This window comes from Elaeis guineensis, chromosome 7 (genome assembly GCF_000442705.2).
Source record: "Elaeis guineensis isolate ETL-2024a chromosome 7, EG11, whole genome shotgun sequence".
Classification (NCBI taxonomy): domain Eukaryota; kingdom Viridiplantae; phylum Streptophyta; class Magnoliopsida; order Arecales; family Arecaceae; genus Elaeis; species Elaeis guineensis.
Window position 1 is genome coordinate 87,934,048 of NC_025999.2, and position 14,964 is coordinate 87,949,011.

General features: G+C 36.1%; 1 protein-coding gene across 6 annotated transcripts; it reads left to right on the plus strand.

Moving 5' to 3' along the window:
- Positions 1 to 371: 371 nt before the first annotated feature.
- On the plus strand, positions 372 to 14,445 carry LOC105048733 (uncharacterized). 6 transcript variants are annotated; one of them, XM_073261425.1, is made up of 18 exons: positions 380 to 740; positions 819 to 884; positions 1,054 to 1,224; positions 3,086 to 3,160; positions 3,546 to 3,672; positions 3,769 to 3,833; positions 3,963 to 4,081; positions 4,182 to 4,291; positions 4,492 to 4,529; positions 5,049 to 5,205; positions 5,294 to 5,500; positions 5,643 to 5,708; positions 5,799 to 5,863; positions 6,093 to 6,152; positions 6,234 to 6,321; positions 6,406 to 6,455; positions 13,950 to 14,027; positions 14,098 to 14,445. In XM_073261425.1, exons 1-18 carry the CDS (start codon positions 531 to 533, stop codon positions 14,233 to 14,235), a joined length of 1,890 nt encoding a protein of 629 aa, XP_073117526.1. In that variant the 5' UTR covers positions 380 to 530; the 3' UTR covers positions 14,236 to 14,445. The 6 variants fall into 6 exon arrangements, 4 of the variants coding, with proteins under 4 accessions (XP_073117526.1, XP_073117529.1, XP_073117528.1 ...); XM_073261428.1 differs by having other exon boundaries at positions 3,963 to 4,036; XM_073261427.1 differs by having other exon boundaries at positions 387 to 740; positions 6,246 to 6,321.
- The last annotated feature ends 519 nt before the right edge of the window (positions 14,446 to 14,964 follow it).

The following is a 14,964-nucleotide window of genomic DNA, read 5'->3' on the forward strand; positions in this document are numbered from 1 at the left end:
CCAGAAATATCTATTATCAACTATGAGAATTTTTTGTTCATCAATGACCATTTAAAATTATTTTTAATTATCTAATTTTAAATCAGAATATTAAAACAATAAATAACTTTTATCTTATCATACAGACTAAGATATCGTTACCTCTCCTCAAAAAATATCGGCGGACACCTGAGATTCCGTCCACATCTGTAATGCATCCACTCATTTAGATGTTTGTTTCCTTCAATCACAGCCGTCAATTTCTCGCACAGCATGATTCGAGAAGCTCGAACCCCACGGATCTCCCAAGTCCCCATTCCACGTGGTATAAAGAACTTCTCGTACGATGATCTATTCTGCGCCCGGTATATCGTTCTTTCCCGTGGTTTAAGACACGCTTCCATCACGATTTTTCGTCCAACCAAGCTTCCATCGATTTCTAATTCCCGCCCCCGGGCCATTGAGAGGAGGAGGTGAACTGGTGAAGCGCGTACAGCGTACGCAAAAGGGACCGCCTGGCGGTTCCCATTGCGAAGGGCGGCGGCAGAAGGATGTTCCGGAACAAGATCCTGGTGCGGTTCGCTCCGCCCGACCCACTTTCCTCCTCTCCCTTCCTCCTCCTCCCTCTCTCCATCTCCCTCCCTTCCTCTCCTCCATCGCCCTCCCTCTCCGTCGAGCTCGAAACCCTCTGCTGGAAGCTCTCCCGGCGGTGGCATCTCGCTTGCCTCCCCCAAACATCCGAGATCTTCATCGTCCATCAGGTGGGAATCCGGATCCCGACTTTTACTTATTCTCTTGCTCGCTTTCTCTCGATCCTAAAGTCCATCCATTGATCGCAGAGAGGTCAATCCGAGTCCGTTGCTGAAGTCATTAAAGCGCTCGCCGAGGCTGTGCCCGTTTCCAATGTGAGTTCACTGCCGTATCTCCCCGTTAGCTTGTCGTCAAGCCCCAAAATGGGGTGTTGTTTTAAATTGGTGATAGAATAGATGAAGAATTGTTGGAATGAAAGAATGCATCGGTGTGTATTTTAATGATGGAGGAGGCTGACAGTGAGATTTGGCTGCGAGGATAAAGGTAGGGGTGGAAGAAGATGTGAGGTCAGCCTCGGTGATTGCCAAAGCGGTGGAGTGTGGTTTTAAGTCTTTTATGATCGATCATGGGTGGAGATGTGTCGGCGACAACATTTTTGTGGACTCTACTTTTGCTTGCAGCGAGGAGAGGACTCATTTGTGCGCCGTTAATGTGGTAGTGAATCTCGAACTATTTGATTTTGTCATCTCTGGCCTTTAAGTTCTTGAATTTCGCATGATCGCCACTTTTTCTTTTTCAATGCATGTACACTTCCTTTGTTTAACAAAAAAAGAAATTTTTTTAAGTATATGATGAAGTTATATTGGTAATGACTTGGTTTTCATCAGCCTTAACAATTTAGATTTCTCAATTTTCTGGTGAATGTTTATGGTGCATGCATCCTTGCATACCTGCATTATTCTCATATGCATGGTCGTTTTTAAAATTTTCTTGTTTTGTGTTCTGTTATGAATGGGAGATCTAGAGTTCCACTGGTTTTAAATCAATTCCTCTTAGACTCAATTGTTTAGGTCGTGATGCTTCTTGGCTGATAAGCATGTATTTGCCAATGCCAAGACGGGATGTAGACAGAGGAACTGGGCTATGAACTTGTTCGCATTTTTTATGCAAATAAACTCATGCTGGATCATTTCTTGGAAGTTGGAACCCATGGTGATGCATACATTGCAAGAGACTAGCATCATGTTTCCATGGAAAATATGGAAGAAACGTGTGAGAAAGAAACCAATGTTGTAGCAGGCAATGTCTCACATGACAGTAAGAACAAGGATGGAAAAAGAGTACAAGTCAGTCCTTAAAAATGTAAATTTTGTTTCAAATAGAATGGTGGGATTCTTCCATGCAAAACCAATTAGTTTGTGAGTCTGATTAGTGCAAAAGGATATTTCTATCTTTTACATAGTGACTTAGTGGATGGAAACAGAAAATAAATAAATATATTACCATACTAATGCTGCAGATCAAAACTGAAAATGGAACTGGGATAATAGTGCATGCATAAATTGAGGATACAAATATATAACTAATAAGACTGATTGCTGTACTATGCTTATAAAAGAATTTACTAGATATAAATATAGAATTTGGTATACAACTTAATTATGAGGTATTAGAAAATGAATATTTTTTTTTCCTAAGGTGACCTTTTGATTCCAGCTAGGTTTTTAACCGGGTTATTTAAACAAGAGGAATATTTTGGGAGTGAAAATGGAGATGCAAAGCTGAATAAGGCTGCATAAAACTCTTCTACCATTTTGATCAAATATTTTTATTCAAGTTCAGGTGGAATATGTACTTAAATGTGCTTTTCAGCTTTTCTGAAATCCCAAAAATATGCTTCATTTAACCTGCTTTGTTCTGGTGTCAAAAAGGTTGCTTGGCTGAATAAGTGAGCATTATTCCTATTTATTCAGAAATTAAGAGGGCCTAAGACTTCAATACATGGGTATGATATTAACATTCTAATAAACCCAAAACAGAGCTTGATTTGTAGTAAGATACTGCATATGGTGATTTTTCTATTATCAAATTAATGAAGGGGTAAGAGTGTGAGACAATGGACATGTTGAATAAGAAATTTTTATAATCAAATGAGCCGAGCTCGAACAGATTTCAGAGCTTGGCTCATGAACAAGCTAAGCCTGACACAAGTGGATCAGAAATAAGGGAACACTCAGCTTGGCTCGCTAAAAGCTCAGGTCAGAACTTATATGACCGAGCTTGAGCAGCCTGATTTTTGGCTTGCTTGGCTTGTTTGCCCTAAAGAAAGCAGTGGTTTGAGATGTTAATCCACTCCCACAAGCTAAATGGAAAAAGGTGATGAGTTAAATTTTCAACTTCCTCTTCTCTTATATTGTAATTTGTTGGAAATCCAAGGGACTCTACGAGTGGTTTTTGTGCACAACTGTTCTTCAAGAACTGCATAATAATTATGATTATTGATTTTCACCTGACTTTGGGCTATTATGCTGAGATTTTAACTTTTTGCAGTTTTCATTATTTTCTGTAATCACAGCAAGTACAATCAGAAATAGATGATGGTTTTGTTTTCCTTGTTTCTCCTGATGCATTTCGATTTAGCAGACATAAGGTATCTTTTTCTATCTTTCTTTCTGTCTTTCTTTTTTCAGTTTTTCCTCAAGATTAAGTGCCTATTTGGCTGCTTGCATTGGTAATCTAGAGGATGAACCCAAAATGGGCTACTTTGAGAGGGAGGTAAATGGTGGGAAAGGAGGAAATCTTGTAATTGGAGAAACCAAGGAATGGGTGGTCTCGAAATACTGCAATACTGGAAACCCCCTTTCCAATATGATCGGTCATCCCTGGTTTTTCAGGATAGTCCACTCCAAGGCTTTTCGCTTTTCCCACCATCGACACATATTGAGTTTATCCACTGGACAGGATCTGCAGTCATCCAAACAGACCCTAAATTATAATAGGGCATCATTTCAACATGTGATTGTACTTTATCTCAGATCTCGGATTTTATTAGCTCCAAAATGTTGAAAAGGTTTGACAATGGTAAGGAAATTGTTTTGGAGGACTACAACATCTGCACCGCTTGCACTATTCTTCCTTCGCTGTGTGAAGGACATGTGATAGGTTAAATAAAACCCATATTTCCATCATGTCATCACCCAAATTTTCATCTATTTGCCTGACATAAAAAATATCAACTGGGATTTATTGTGGTGTCAGGAATAAGCAAACTACTCCCTGCTGGAGAAGATTTTGAAAGACTGGAAGAGCTTTGGTCATTCAAGGTGATAAGCTTTTGTGTGAAGCTTCTTTTTCTTTTTAATTCTTTTTTCTGATTATCTTTTTGCACTTTCTGATCATCTTCATGTTTCTTTTATTTTCACTTAAGTTTAATCAAAATCCCCAATCTGCAGCATGGTCTAGCATTGCACAGCAATTACTTCGTTGCGGTTCAGTTTTCTTATGGAGGTCACATGGACAAACAATGGTTGTTTGCTTTTCAAAAGACGAGCAGTTTTCAACTTTTCGCACAGTAGCCATATCTATTTTCATAGCCTATTTCAATTTTCCTTGTCTGCTGAATCTAGATTGCAAATTCTTTTATGTCCTTTATCTAAATGTATAGAATTTAGGTTCCCATCTGCTTTCATCCTTCGAGGTTCAGGATTGGCTCCAACTCCACAAACAATTAGACACTCAAAGGCTGTGCATGCTTTCGAGTCTTTTATAAAAATAGTTGGAGGTCAGGCAAATTCTGTTCTCATTTATTATCTACCTCTATATGAATGTAAAATTATTTTATTTATGCAGATATGAATGAAAAACCTTTATATCAATAATTGGGTGTATATATCTATGTAAATTTGTATTACTTGTTCTCTTAATATTCTATGTTGGTTTTACTATGAAATATTTGTTTGATTGTTTTTCTTCTTGGTGCAGCTTGGAATTTCTTCGATCAAGGTCTAGTGAAACTTAAGGTATGTACCATATGTCTTTATGGTTGTTCAAGAAGAATTTTTATATCTGTCTCCTTTCGCTTCCAGTTTGATTATTGATCTAATGTCCAACATGATCCATTAGAAATAGTTAGGTAATCTTCCTTGATTTGGATCTGTTCCAGACATTTCTTTTTCAAATCCCAGTGCAGGAATGTTGAACACTCTTTGAAATACTTTTTGACAAACTTGTATACTGATATTTTCTCACTATGGTGAGAGAGATTTCATCTGATGTTGACATACATACATATGTGTCTGTGTCTACACACACACACACATGTATGTATAAATATATGTATATGTGTATATATAATAAAAAAAGCTAGTTTTCAGAGAGAATTACTGCTACTGACTTGGTTTATAGCTGGAAGAATGAAGAGAAAAACATGCACGTTCTTTTACTTTATAATATCTTGGGCATCTAATGCATCTATAATTATAGGACATAGGAGATGCCTTTAACATTTCAAGATTATCACCTTGCTTCTTGATGTTCAGGAAGTATCTTCACTTGGTATTAGGACGACACTACCTGTCTGGAACAAAGCTACAAATAGCTTTCCACTGTGCATCACAAGAGATAAAAGCAGTCCTCATAATGAAGACTCTTCGAATGAAACATATTTCTTTTCCAAAGACCTGATGTTAGCTTTAGGTATTTTTACGTAAGACAGAGAGTGGCGTTTCCCTAGTTTATGTTATTTTCATCAGCATAACTCTTTCCTTTATGTCTTGGTGGCTAGACTATCGCACTCCAAAGCCAGCCTTGAAGTATAGTTTTGGTAGCAGAATATTTGATAGTACTGAAATATTGGAAAATACTGTACCTTCGTGCAAGAATAATGCCAATAATAGTGCAGATGGTATCCATAATGGTGAAAACATGAATTCAAATATTGAATCTCAATCACCTATGAAGTTTCTACCTGTTACAAAAAGCATTCATTCAGGTAATCATCTGTGGTGTCTGTTAAGAATTGTAAACAGAATTGAAACTAAAATAAGAGCTTGCCAGTTGACCTGGTGGGTGAGCTTTGGGAAAGTGCATTATAATGGCTGGAATCCACTAATTTGGCAAAACTCATGTTGCAGATCTCAAAGTAGATCAGACTCAAGTACCTTCCTTTACCAAAAAGAAAATTGAGGATTTTTGCAGAGGCAAGACTCCTAGTAAATTACAGCTATCAAATCTATAATTTTCACCCATAATTATACTTTTTATCTTACCTACTGTCTGGGCAAATTCAGGAATTTCAAATGATCAAGGTCTCACTAAAGAGAAGGAAATGTATGGTGAATCTTACATGAAGGAAGTAAGTTGGCTTGCTGGAAAATTTTGCAAATTGATAACTTAAGCAACACAAAAGTATCCCTACTACTTAGGATAAATCAAGGTTCACAACCTAAAGGGAATTCTCTTGGGCTGTTGTTCATTTGTTGTGGTCAGTTGACTCAGATCACTTGCTACGGCATTGCTACCTATAAGATACTAAGTGATTTACATGACTGAGTTAGTTTTTTTTTTTTCTTTTACTCGAACAGAATCAGCTTGAACCTGTGGATGGCATCTCAATGCAATTGGATAGGTCCAGTTTGCATTCTGTAAGACATGGAAATCTTGATTTAAAAGATGACTCTTTAATTCTTAGTTAACATTGAGCCTTGCAGAAAAAGATAATCTAGATTCCTTTCCAGAGTGCCAAAGGTTCAGAAAAGAAGGAAATGACTGATGCTTTTCTTGGTGGCAATTGTTTACCAAGTCCTGGAGAAGGTTACCTCTCTCTTAAATATGATGCACAATCTTGTCCATATCACTAGTACATATTGCAGTTTTTAACCTAAAGTTTTTGTACAGTCCCACAGAAAGATGCTTGGGGAAAGAGGACCTTGAACAGCGAAAAGAAGATAAGTACCCATTCTATCTATGTATATGTCTCAGCACATGGTTCACTTGTTTTCTTTAGTGAATTATATTTGTTTTAGATGCAGACACTGGGTAAAGTCACTAAAGACATGATATTCTGATATCAAACAGTCTGAAAGAAAGAAAGATTTCCAAGCAGATTGGATAAAAGGAGAGCGTAACTGAGGTAATTGGAAGGATAGGGAGGGCTAGGAAGAAAATATGGAAAAATTCCACTTAAAAACACTAATTTTGTTTAATATTCAGCTCTTGGTGTTCAACCAGACAACATAAAAATCTGCAACAATGGACGTTATACTGAAGATGCACCTTTTCGGCAAAGACTTGTGCCATTTCTAATCAGTTATTAATATTTGATGTTTCTCAAAATGTGAAATGATGTGGACTCTATGAGAAAATCTTGATTTGTCCACTTCTAAAGGTGTGGTTTGTATCAAAAAAAGCTGAAAATAGAGACGATTTATTTGAAGCATGTATATATTCTAGGTAAATCAGGGAGTGCAAGTTTGTGAAAAGAAGTCATTTTTTGCATTTGTCATAACTACTTATAAACTTAATGAGTTATGAATAGAGCAGTATCTGTTAAATGATGAGCATTGAAAATCATAAATTGATAAACTCTTAGCTTATTAAATGATATTTTGCTGCCTTTCAGCTAGGTAATCTACATATAGAAAATTCCACTCTCAGGTAATAACACAAATTTTGTTTAATATTCAGGTCTTGGTGTTCAATCGGACAACATAAGTATCTGCAGTAATGGAGGTTATACTGAAGATGCACCTTTTCACCAAAGACTCATACCATTTCTAATCAGTTATTAATATTTGATATTTCTCAAAAAGTGAAATGATGTGGACTCATTGAGAAAATCTTGATTTGTCCACTTCTAAAGCTGTGGTTTGTACTAACGAAAGCTTAAAATAGAAAGACAATTTATGTGAAGCACCCATATATTCTAGGTAAACCAGAGACTGCAAGTTTGTGAAAAGAAGTCATTTTTTGCATTTGTCATAACTACTTATAAAATTAATGACTTATGAATAGAGTAGCATCTGTTAAATGATGAGCATTGAAAATCATAAATTAATAAACTCTTAGCTTATTGAATGATATTTTCTTTCCTTTTGGCTAGATAATCTACATATAGAAAATTCCACTCTTAGGTAATAACACGCCATCTAATCTCACCAAATCTACACTACCACAAAGCTTGAGTTGACATAACAGCTCACTCATATATTTAGGAAGCACCTTTTCTTTTATTCATGTCAAGGTTTGCTATACTAGTTTCCATACTTGTATCGCTACTCAATAGCATGTTGCAACAATGTTGGTATAGGTCGGTTTCGCATATTGACACCAGATACGCCCCCCATTCTGAGTAGTAGTTCGATATGCTCAATATGGGGTGGCATGCACCAGTACAATGAATGTTGGTTCATATATTTCCTAGACAACCCTGCTTTGACTCATTATTCTGCTTAAAAACAGAAATCAAGGTGAACCATGTTATGTTAATTTCTTTATCTCATAATCATTTTAAATTTTGCATTTCAAAAGAGGGAGGCTTATTACTTGAGGCCTTGATGTTAGGTCGAAGTTTGTCAAGCTTTCTTAATAAATTAATGAAATGGTTATGGAGTGAGGATTGCAAAAGAAGAGTCTCAAAACTAATTTATGGTTGACTTGATTGTCTTCAGAACTATGACAGGGTGCTGCAGTAAATGAGTCGTGTTGCTTTCCCTCTCTTTGTGAAATCATCTTGAAGCAATATTGATCTACTCATGAATCTTAAGTAGAATGAAGGAAACCTTTGATGGTGCTGACTGCCAACTTCCTTGCGATTGACATTAGAGCTGATGCTTTCAAAAGGAATGGTGCTTCATAAGTTACAGTGGTTAAAATGGGTAACTTGGTGGTCTTTTAAGGGGGTCTCTTGAAGATTTTAGTTGGGTAGGCAAGCTTGGAGAAAGTAGCTCCATTTCTGCAACTTGCACCAGTCACAATATTGTCACAATGATGGAGGTCACATAGATGAAATGGTATGCTAAAGTGGAAGTTTTTAGAAGTAAATTGGCTAGGTAAGGGAAGGAAAACTATCAATCGGTTGGGGTGTAAATGTGGTAGGGACTTGTGGCATTGGTTAGGCATGTAGTTTGTGGATTTGTTTAAGAGAGCCATGGGATGTATTTTGGCCCTTGGAAAGTTAGCATTTGCTAATTATGGAGGAATACTCAGCTTACGGATCAGCCATAAAGGCTTAGTGCTGATCTTAAGGGGCTGAAAACCCATCCTTCAAATTTTGACTCCTAATGGACTTCTTTCCTCTCCTTTAGAGAAGTTTTTTCTTTGTAATAATTTGGTGATTAATAGGATACATGTCCAGATTTTGCCTAGGAGCCAATCCATAAGGTCATCTCAATGTGTACATACCTCTGAGTTGATGATTGTTTTGATAGATCTTATGGATTACATTTCACCATGAAGATCTTCATGTGGACATTTTGTCATAGTTTGATGCTTAATTGCCAAAATAGTAGCAAGTCAAGGAGCAGATGTGGGTGTAGGAAAGTGGAAACTTAGAAAACACTTGAAGGAAGTGCTTAGAATCGTGTGCTGGTTCGAGTTGTTGAGGACTTTTCAAAGTATGTCCATTGTTCTAGGTAGAAGTTTTCTGCTAGTAAGGTTTGATGCAAAAGCAACGTTTTTTGTCTCCATGATAGTTTGTATTGTATTAGAAGTCTGTAGGACGATGAATATGCTACTTGTATTTTTCCCAATCAAGGTAGGATTTCTACTCAAGACAAGGATCCTTGTCCTTGATAAATGAGGAGTCATATGATGATTTCCTTGATGTTGCATAATTTATGGTTTGTAGGCCTTTCACATTTGTTTGTTGGGGAAATTTCAAGTCAATGAACTTGAGCTTTGTTGTACTTGATCTTAAGGAGACTTAGAATGTCTTTGCAAAAGAAGAAAAGAAAAAAGAACAAGCACTCCTTAGGATTTCAAAGTGCCATCTTTTGCTGATGAAAATCTCAAACTGATGCAGGCATTGTTCTCCTATTTTTGAGAGACAATTATGCCCTTCACACCCCCCCCCACCAAAAAAAAACCATCACCCCACCCAAAAAAAAAAAAAACAATCCCTGGCATTCCTGTTGTCTCCTAATCAACCCACCCTTGAAAGCTCATCTACTTTGAGATTTGTTCTGCTAGATCTCCATGCCACATTACTGCCTTCGACAACTACTTCCAATATTTGCAATCGTTTGTGAAATATCTATTTTTCCCTCTACAATTACAGGATCCTTTATTGAATGCCGGTGGCACCTGGTTCTTCACCCTCGATCTTTTTAGTTTCCTTAAGTGGTAAAGTCAGGTCTTCTAATCGGGAAACTATAGGGCTTGACCCGTTTAGTGTGATATGAGGAGCAAACACTCCTTAAAATTCTACAAGCTCAGAGCCTCTACCATGCGATAATTTGTCAGGGAATCAAGTAGGAACCAACTTGGTTCCTTGATTTACAGTTAAAACTCTCTAATAGCAACACTAAATAATATATTTCGAATTTTTATATATTATCAAACATATAGACAAGGCTTTGTGGTCTTTTTAAGTAATTACAAGTGAGGGATGCTGAGATTATAATTTGTTTTATTGTGTCAGGACAAAGTGCTGCCTTGTGCTGTCATTTTTTGGAACAGTAACTTATTACACATTATAACATTCTTAAGCATTAATTAAGATATTTTCTATTGGGGCTTCTATCCACTGATGTCTGATTTAGAAGGGATTATGTCTAGGTTATCAATGAGGCAAAATGGAACTTGTAAGATATAGGTACCACCCACCAACCGGAAAGGGGTTATTTTTGTAAAAAAACAGGTGGTAGTAATTAATAAACCTGCCATTAATTGTCAATCTGTTCCATTCTCCATGATTTACTAAGATAATCAACTCACAAACTCTTTCTTACAAAGTTACCAGAGAATCCATGGGAAATGCTTGCTCTTGATTTGCTGTAGAAGAGCAACAATACAAGGTTTAAGGAGTTGCTAGACCAAGGATCACTGTACCGGTACCGGATGCCGTACTGATGGCGGACCGATACGGTACGGTACCGGTACCATACCATACCGACACACGGTACGTCTTGGCGTACCGGTTCGGTATCGGTACAATTTTTTTTTGTTTGTGTTTTATTTTTTTTTGTGGGTGTTTAAATTATTAATTCATAAATACAACCCCAAAAGTATATTATATTGCATATTATTGACATATTTGGATTCAAATTTTGAGTTAGGTAACGGTACAAAGACTCTTGATTTAAAATTTCAAATATATATTTATTTACATTATATTACAACTATATCATTCTAAAATTAAAGAAAAAATATATAAAATATGCATTAAAATGTATCTAAATATTTAAAGTACAAAGCACAACAACTGATATACTAATCTCAAGATCTACTCTGCATTTAATTTCTCGTCGAGTGTCTATGATGCTCGTAGATATCTGGATCATTAACATAATCTGGAGGAATATCAGTCTAACTTTCTAATCAAGCTGCACCGTACTCTTGAATATTCATCTCATAAGGCATCCTCTCTGGATTGTAAGACATCTCAGATCTCTCACTCAAACTCTGGCTCTGAGAAGTATCTTCGGAATGATGGTATGGCTGTGGAAGAGCCCATCCAAATATGTCGGTAGCAAAATCTGATCCGTAAGATGCTCCAAGCTACATAGGGTAGTAACCACTAGAAGACGATGCCTCGGATGCACCATATCCATATGGATCATAAGGTGGCTGCGATAATAGGATCCATAATGCAAGGATGATCCAGATACATCCAAGTTAGATTCAAATATTTCAATTGCTTGAATCATTCTAAACATTATTCTCAATTTCAAAAAAAAACTCTGATTTTTTATTTTTTTATTTATTTTTTAAAATTTTTTGTATAAATAAATATATGTTAAAAATATATAATTAATTAAAGTCAATGAACGTCATGCTCTAAATTTTTTTCTTATAAATATCTGCAAGTATAACAAAACATGATAGTTTAATGATAATTAAAAAAATTATATATAAATTTAAAATAATTTCAATAATAATTTTAAAACTTATAAATTCAAAATAAATATGTTATATGCTTCAAATAATATTTTTGAATTGACTAAAATATAACACTATTTTTACATATTTTTTATTTTATAATATTTTTTTATTATTTAAATAATTATAAAAATATTTTTAAATTTTAAATATTTTAAAAAAAATTCGAGGTTAGATTTAAATAGCTTGAATCATTCTAAACATAATTCTAAAACTCTGATTTTTTATTTTTTTAAATTTATTTTTTTAATATTTTTTTATGAATAAATATATATAAATATTTTAAAAATATATCATTAATAAAAATTAATAATTTTAGTGTCATCATGTAGATCTTTCAAAGATCTATCACATATAATTAAATCATACCAAAATCACAAAATTTTGGCATGATTTTCTCTTATTTTCATACTTCCTCGTTCTTATCCTATTTTTAACAACAAAAATAAAATAAATAAAATATTTATTAAAAAAATAACATATTACTTTACTTCCAGCCGAAATTCAGCGTCTCCTCGAATCAGTGCTGCAATTTGACGGAATTTTTCTTTTTTTTTCTTATTTTTTTGACGTCTCAATGGTTTCGTTGAGACTTAAAGGCTTCGGGAGTTCTCTGAGAGCTCTCGAGCTTCTCAGAGAATCCATTCACCTGGGCTGCCACTAAAAGACAGCCCAGGTCCCACCCCCCTCCCCCCTTTTCCTATGTGCACATGTCGGTATGGTTCGGTTCACGCCGAATCGGACCGTACTGGTCCATACTGCCTGGTTTTGGACGGTATGGACGTCCGATTCGGTACGGTTCGGAAGGATTTTTCAGAAAAAATCTCCGAACCGGATTGGCTGGTCGCCAGTCTGGTTCGGTACGCCCTGTACCGGGCGGTTCGGCTTGATACGGCTAACCCTGCAGCTAGACAGTAAGTTACTATAAAGAAAACCTACCACTGCTACGATTCAGGTTTGCTGACTTGCCAATATTGTGATGATGTATGAAATAGCTGCATTGATAGCTTTTTTTTTTGTTTTTGTTTTTGTTTTTGTTTTTGTTTTTGTTTGCATGGACATAAGATACTCCACACAGCACTAGTGATGTGCTATCAAATGGAAAAGTTTGAAGTTGGATGAAAACAGATTGAACCTTTTGCAATATTGGCAGTGGAGCACAATTAGTTTTCTACTCTTTTGTTTGGTTTGTTGGTGTATATCTGATAATAATGCATCATCATGGACTTGTAGGATTTTGCCACTTCTAATCTCCATCAGGGTCTTTATTTGGATATAAAATGCCATGAGCAATAGAGGGCCAATCGATCTGTTCTTGAGGTGCATCTTCAAGGAACTTTGGATTACTTGGAATGTATCACTTCTCAATATAGTCCTTAGGGATATATTGTAAACTATGAAGTAAGATTTCAGAACAGCATAAAATCTTTACTGGCTATAATAGTGTATGTCTAATGTGGTTTGCTGCCCTGTTTGATCCTTAAGAGCTTCTAACAGTTTGAATTTTGGCAAGAGAGATAAGATTTATTCAGCAGTTTAAGGTGTCATTGCCCCCTTTATGTGGAAAAACAGAGAGCATTGTTAACGAAAAGTTTAACACAGGCATCCGTTGTGAAATTGCATGGTTTGATATCAATACATGACCTTGAAATCATTGTTCACTCGCACACTTGGCATGGGACTGGAGTCTATTGAAGACGCCAATAATCTTAGGGAAATACTGGTTGGAAGCCAATCTTTCATATCAGAGATGTAACTGCTCTTAAGGCTTCAGGAGTAGAGGCACGGATGGTAACTAGAATGACATCAAGAGCATGACGGTAACACGTGGTATCATTTTGTGGTTGCAGTAAATTTATTTTTTGGTGCCTCATGTCTATTATCCTTTGCTGCCACAAGTAGAGTGTGTAGTTTGTATGAGCAGGAATTGAAGCTTGATAGAAAATAGGGATCTGCAGTGGGATGTTAAATACTTAAAATCAAAGGATATTACCTTCAGCATAGCAACTAGCCAGGGGGTGGCTATGAACAAGAAAATAAATTCAAGAGCATTACTCATGATGAGGTATGCATAAAGAGCTGCCACATCACAAAGGAGGAAGGCCACATATGTACATCCTGTGTTCTCATTCTGATGACCGAGCCTGCAAGAGCGCTCAATTTCGCAGGAGAATATTTATACATTTGGTTTGGTCTGCATTCTTTAGGATATCCCGTATGCTAGTTTTTTACATATTGATTAAAGTTGATTGTTCGCTTTATATATGAAATGCCTTAATGTAAAAGCAAGGTAGAACTGTCTTATCCTTTGAGTCTTGTTATACATCTCTTTTGTACTTCACATCAGAGAAAATGTAGCAAAGAGCTCCAAAAGGATGAGGGCAAAGCAATCCGTTGACCAATCTGACGTAACTGCGAAGGTATAGTTTCTGTTAACATTATTTATTGATATCTTTTCACAGATAGTAGTACAAAATGACTCTTTTTCAGGTTAAGAGTCACCATAAGCGAGGGGAGCTGCACTCCCTTACCATCGCAGATCTCAAGTGTTTCCTGGCTACTAAAAATGCAAAGGTAGGAGGAAAGAAAGATGAACTTATCCAACGAATAACTGCCTTGCTTGCCTGATCCAGTTCACCTTTATCCATGTTTACCGATGTTCTTATTTTTTTTGTCTTGTATGGTATTATACCAGAATTTCAAAATTCCTTCCTAAGAATCAGTTACGGCATAAGCTTTAGTTATTATTGCACAAGTATTCGTCATCTATCGGTAATGTTTTCTTAGGAAATAAAACTAATCAATAACTCAATGATCATTTGGTCGGTAGCTTTTCAATGAATTCTTTTTCTCCCACTGCCTAACTATTTGTGTTTGTAATGCATCTTATCTGTCTTTGCTAGATGCTGCTATGGTATACTGTTGAGGACAGCAGGGATGTGGCAAACTTTACTGTGATAGGCAGGTTTATCAAACCTATCTTTCGAACAAATTTCTGTTAAGTATTATGCAGTGAAATGCATCATAAAAGGGAACACGAGAAAAGGGAAAATGTGTTCGCTAGGATGGACATTGTATGTCCAGGAATCGGCTTGATAATAACGTTGGCCAAGTGATTAGGGAAAATTTAATGAGAAAAGTGATTAATACGCGCGCCTTGTAGTGCATTTTGAGTTGTGATATGAATCTTTAGGAACATCTAAAGAAAGAAGCCCAAGTGATGGACCTACTAAAAGTTTTAAAAGTTAACGCTAGCCAGGAAAATTTAAGTTCTTGCAAATCTTGGCTAGATATAGTAGGAAGAATATCATCAATATGTATATATAGCGAGAAAATTTACGTGAAGCCTTACATACG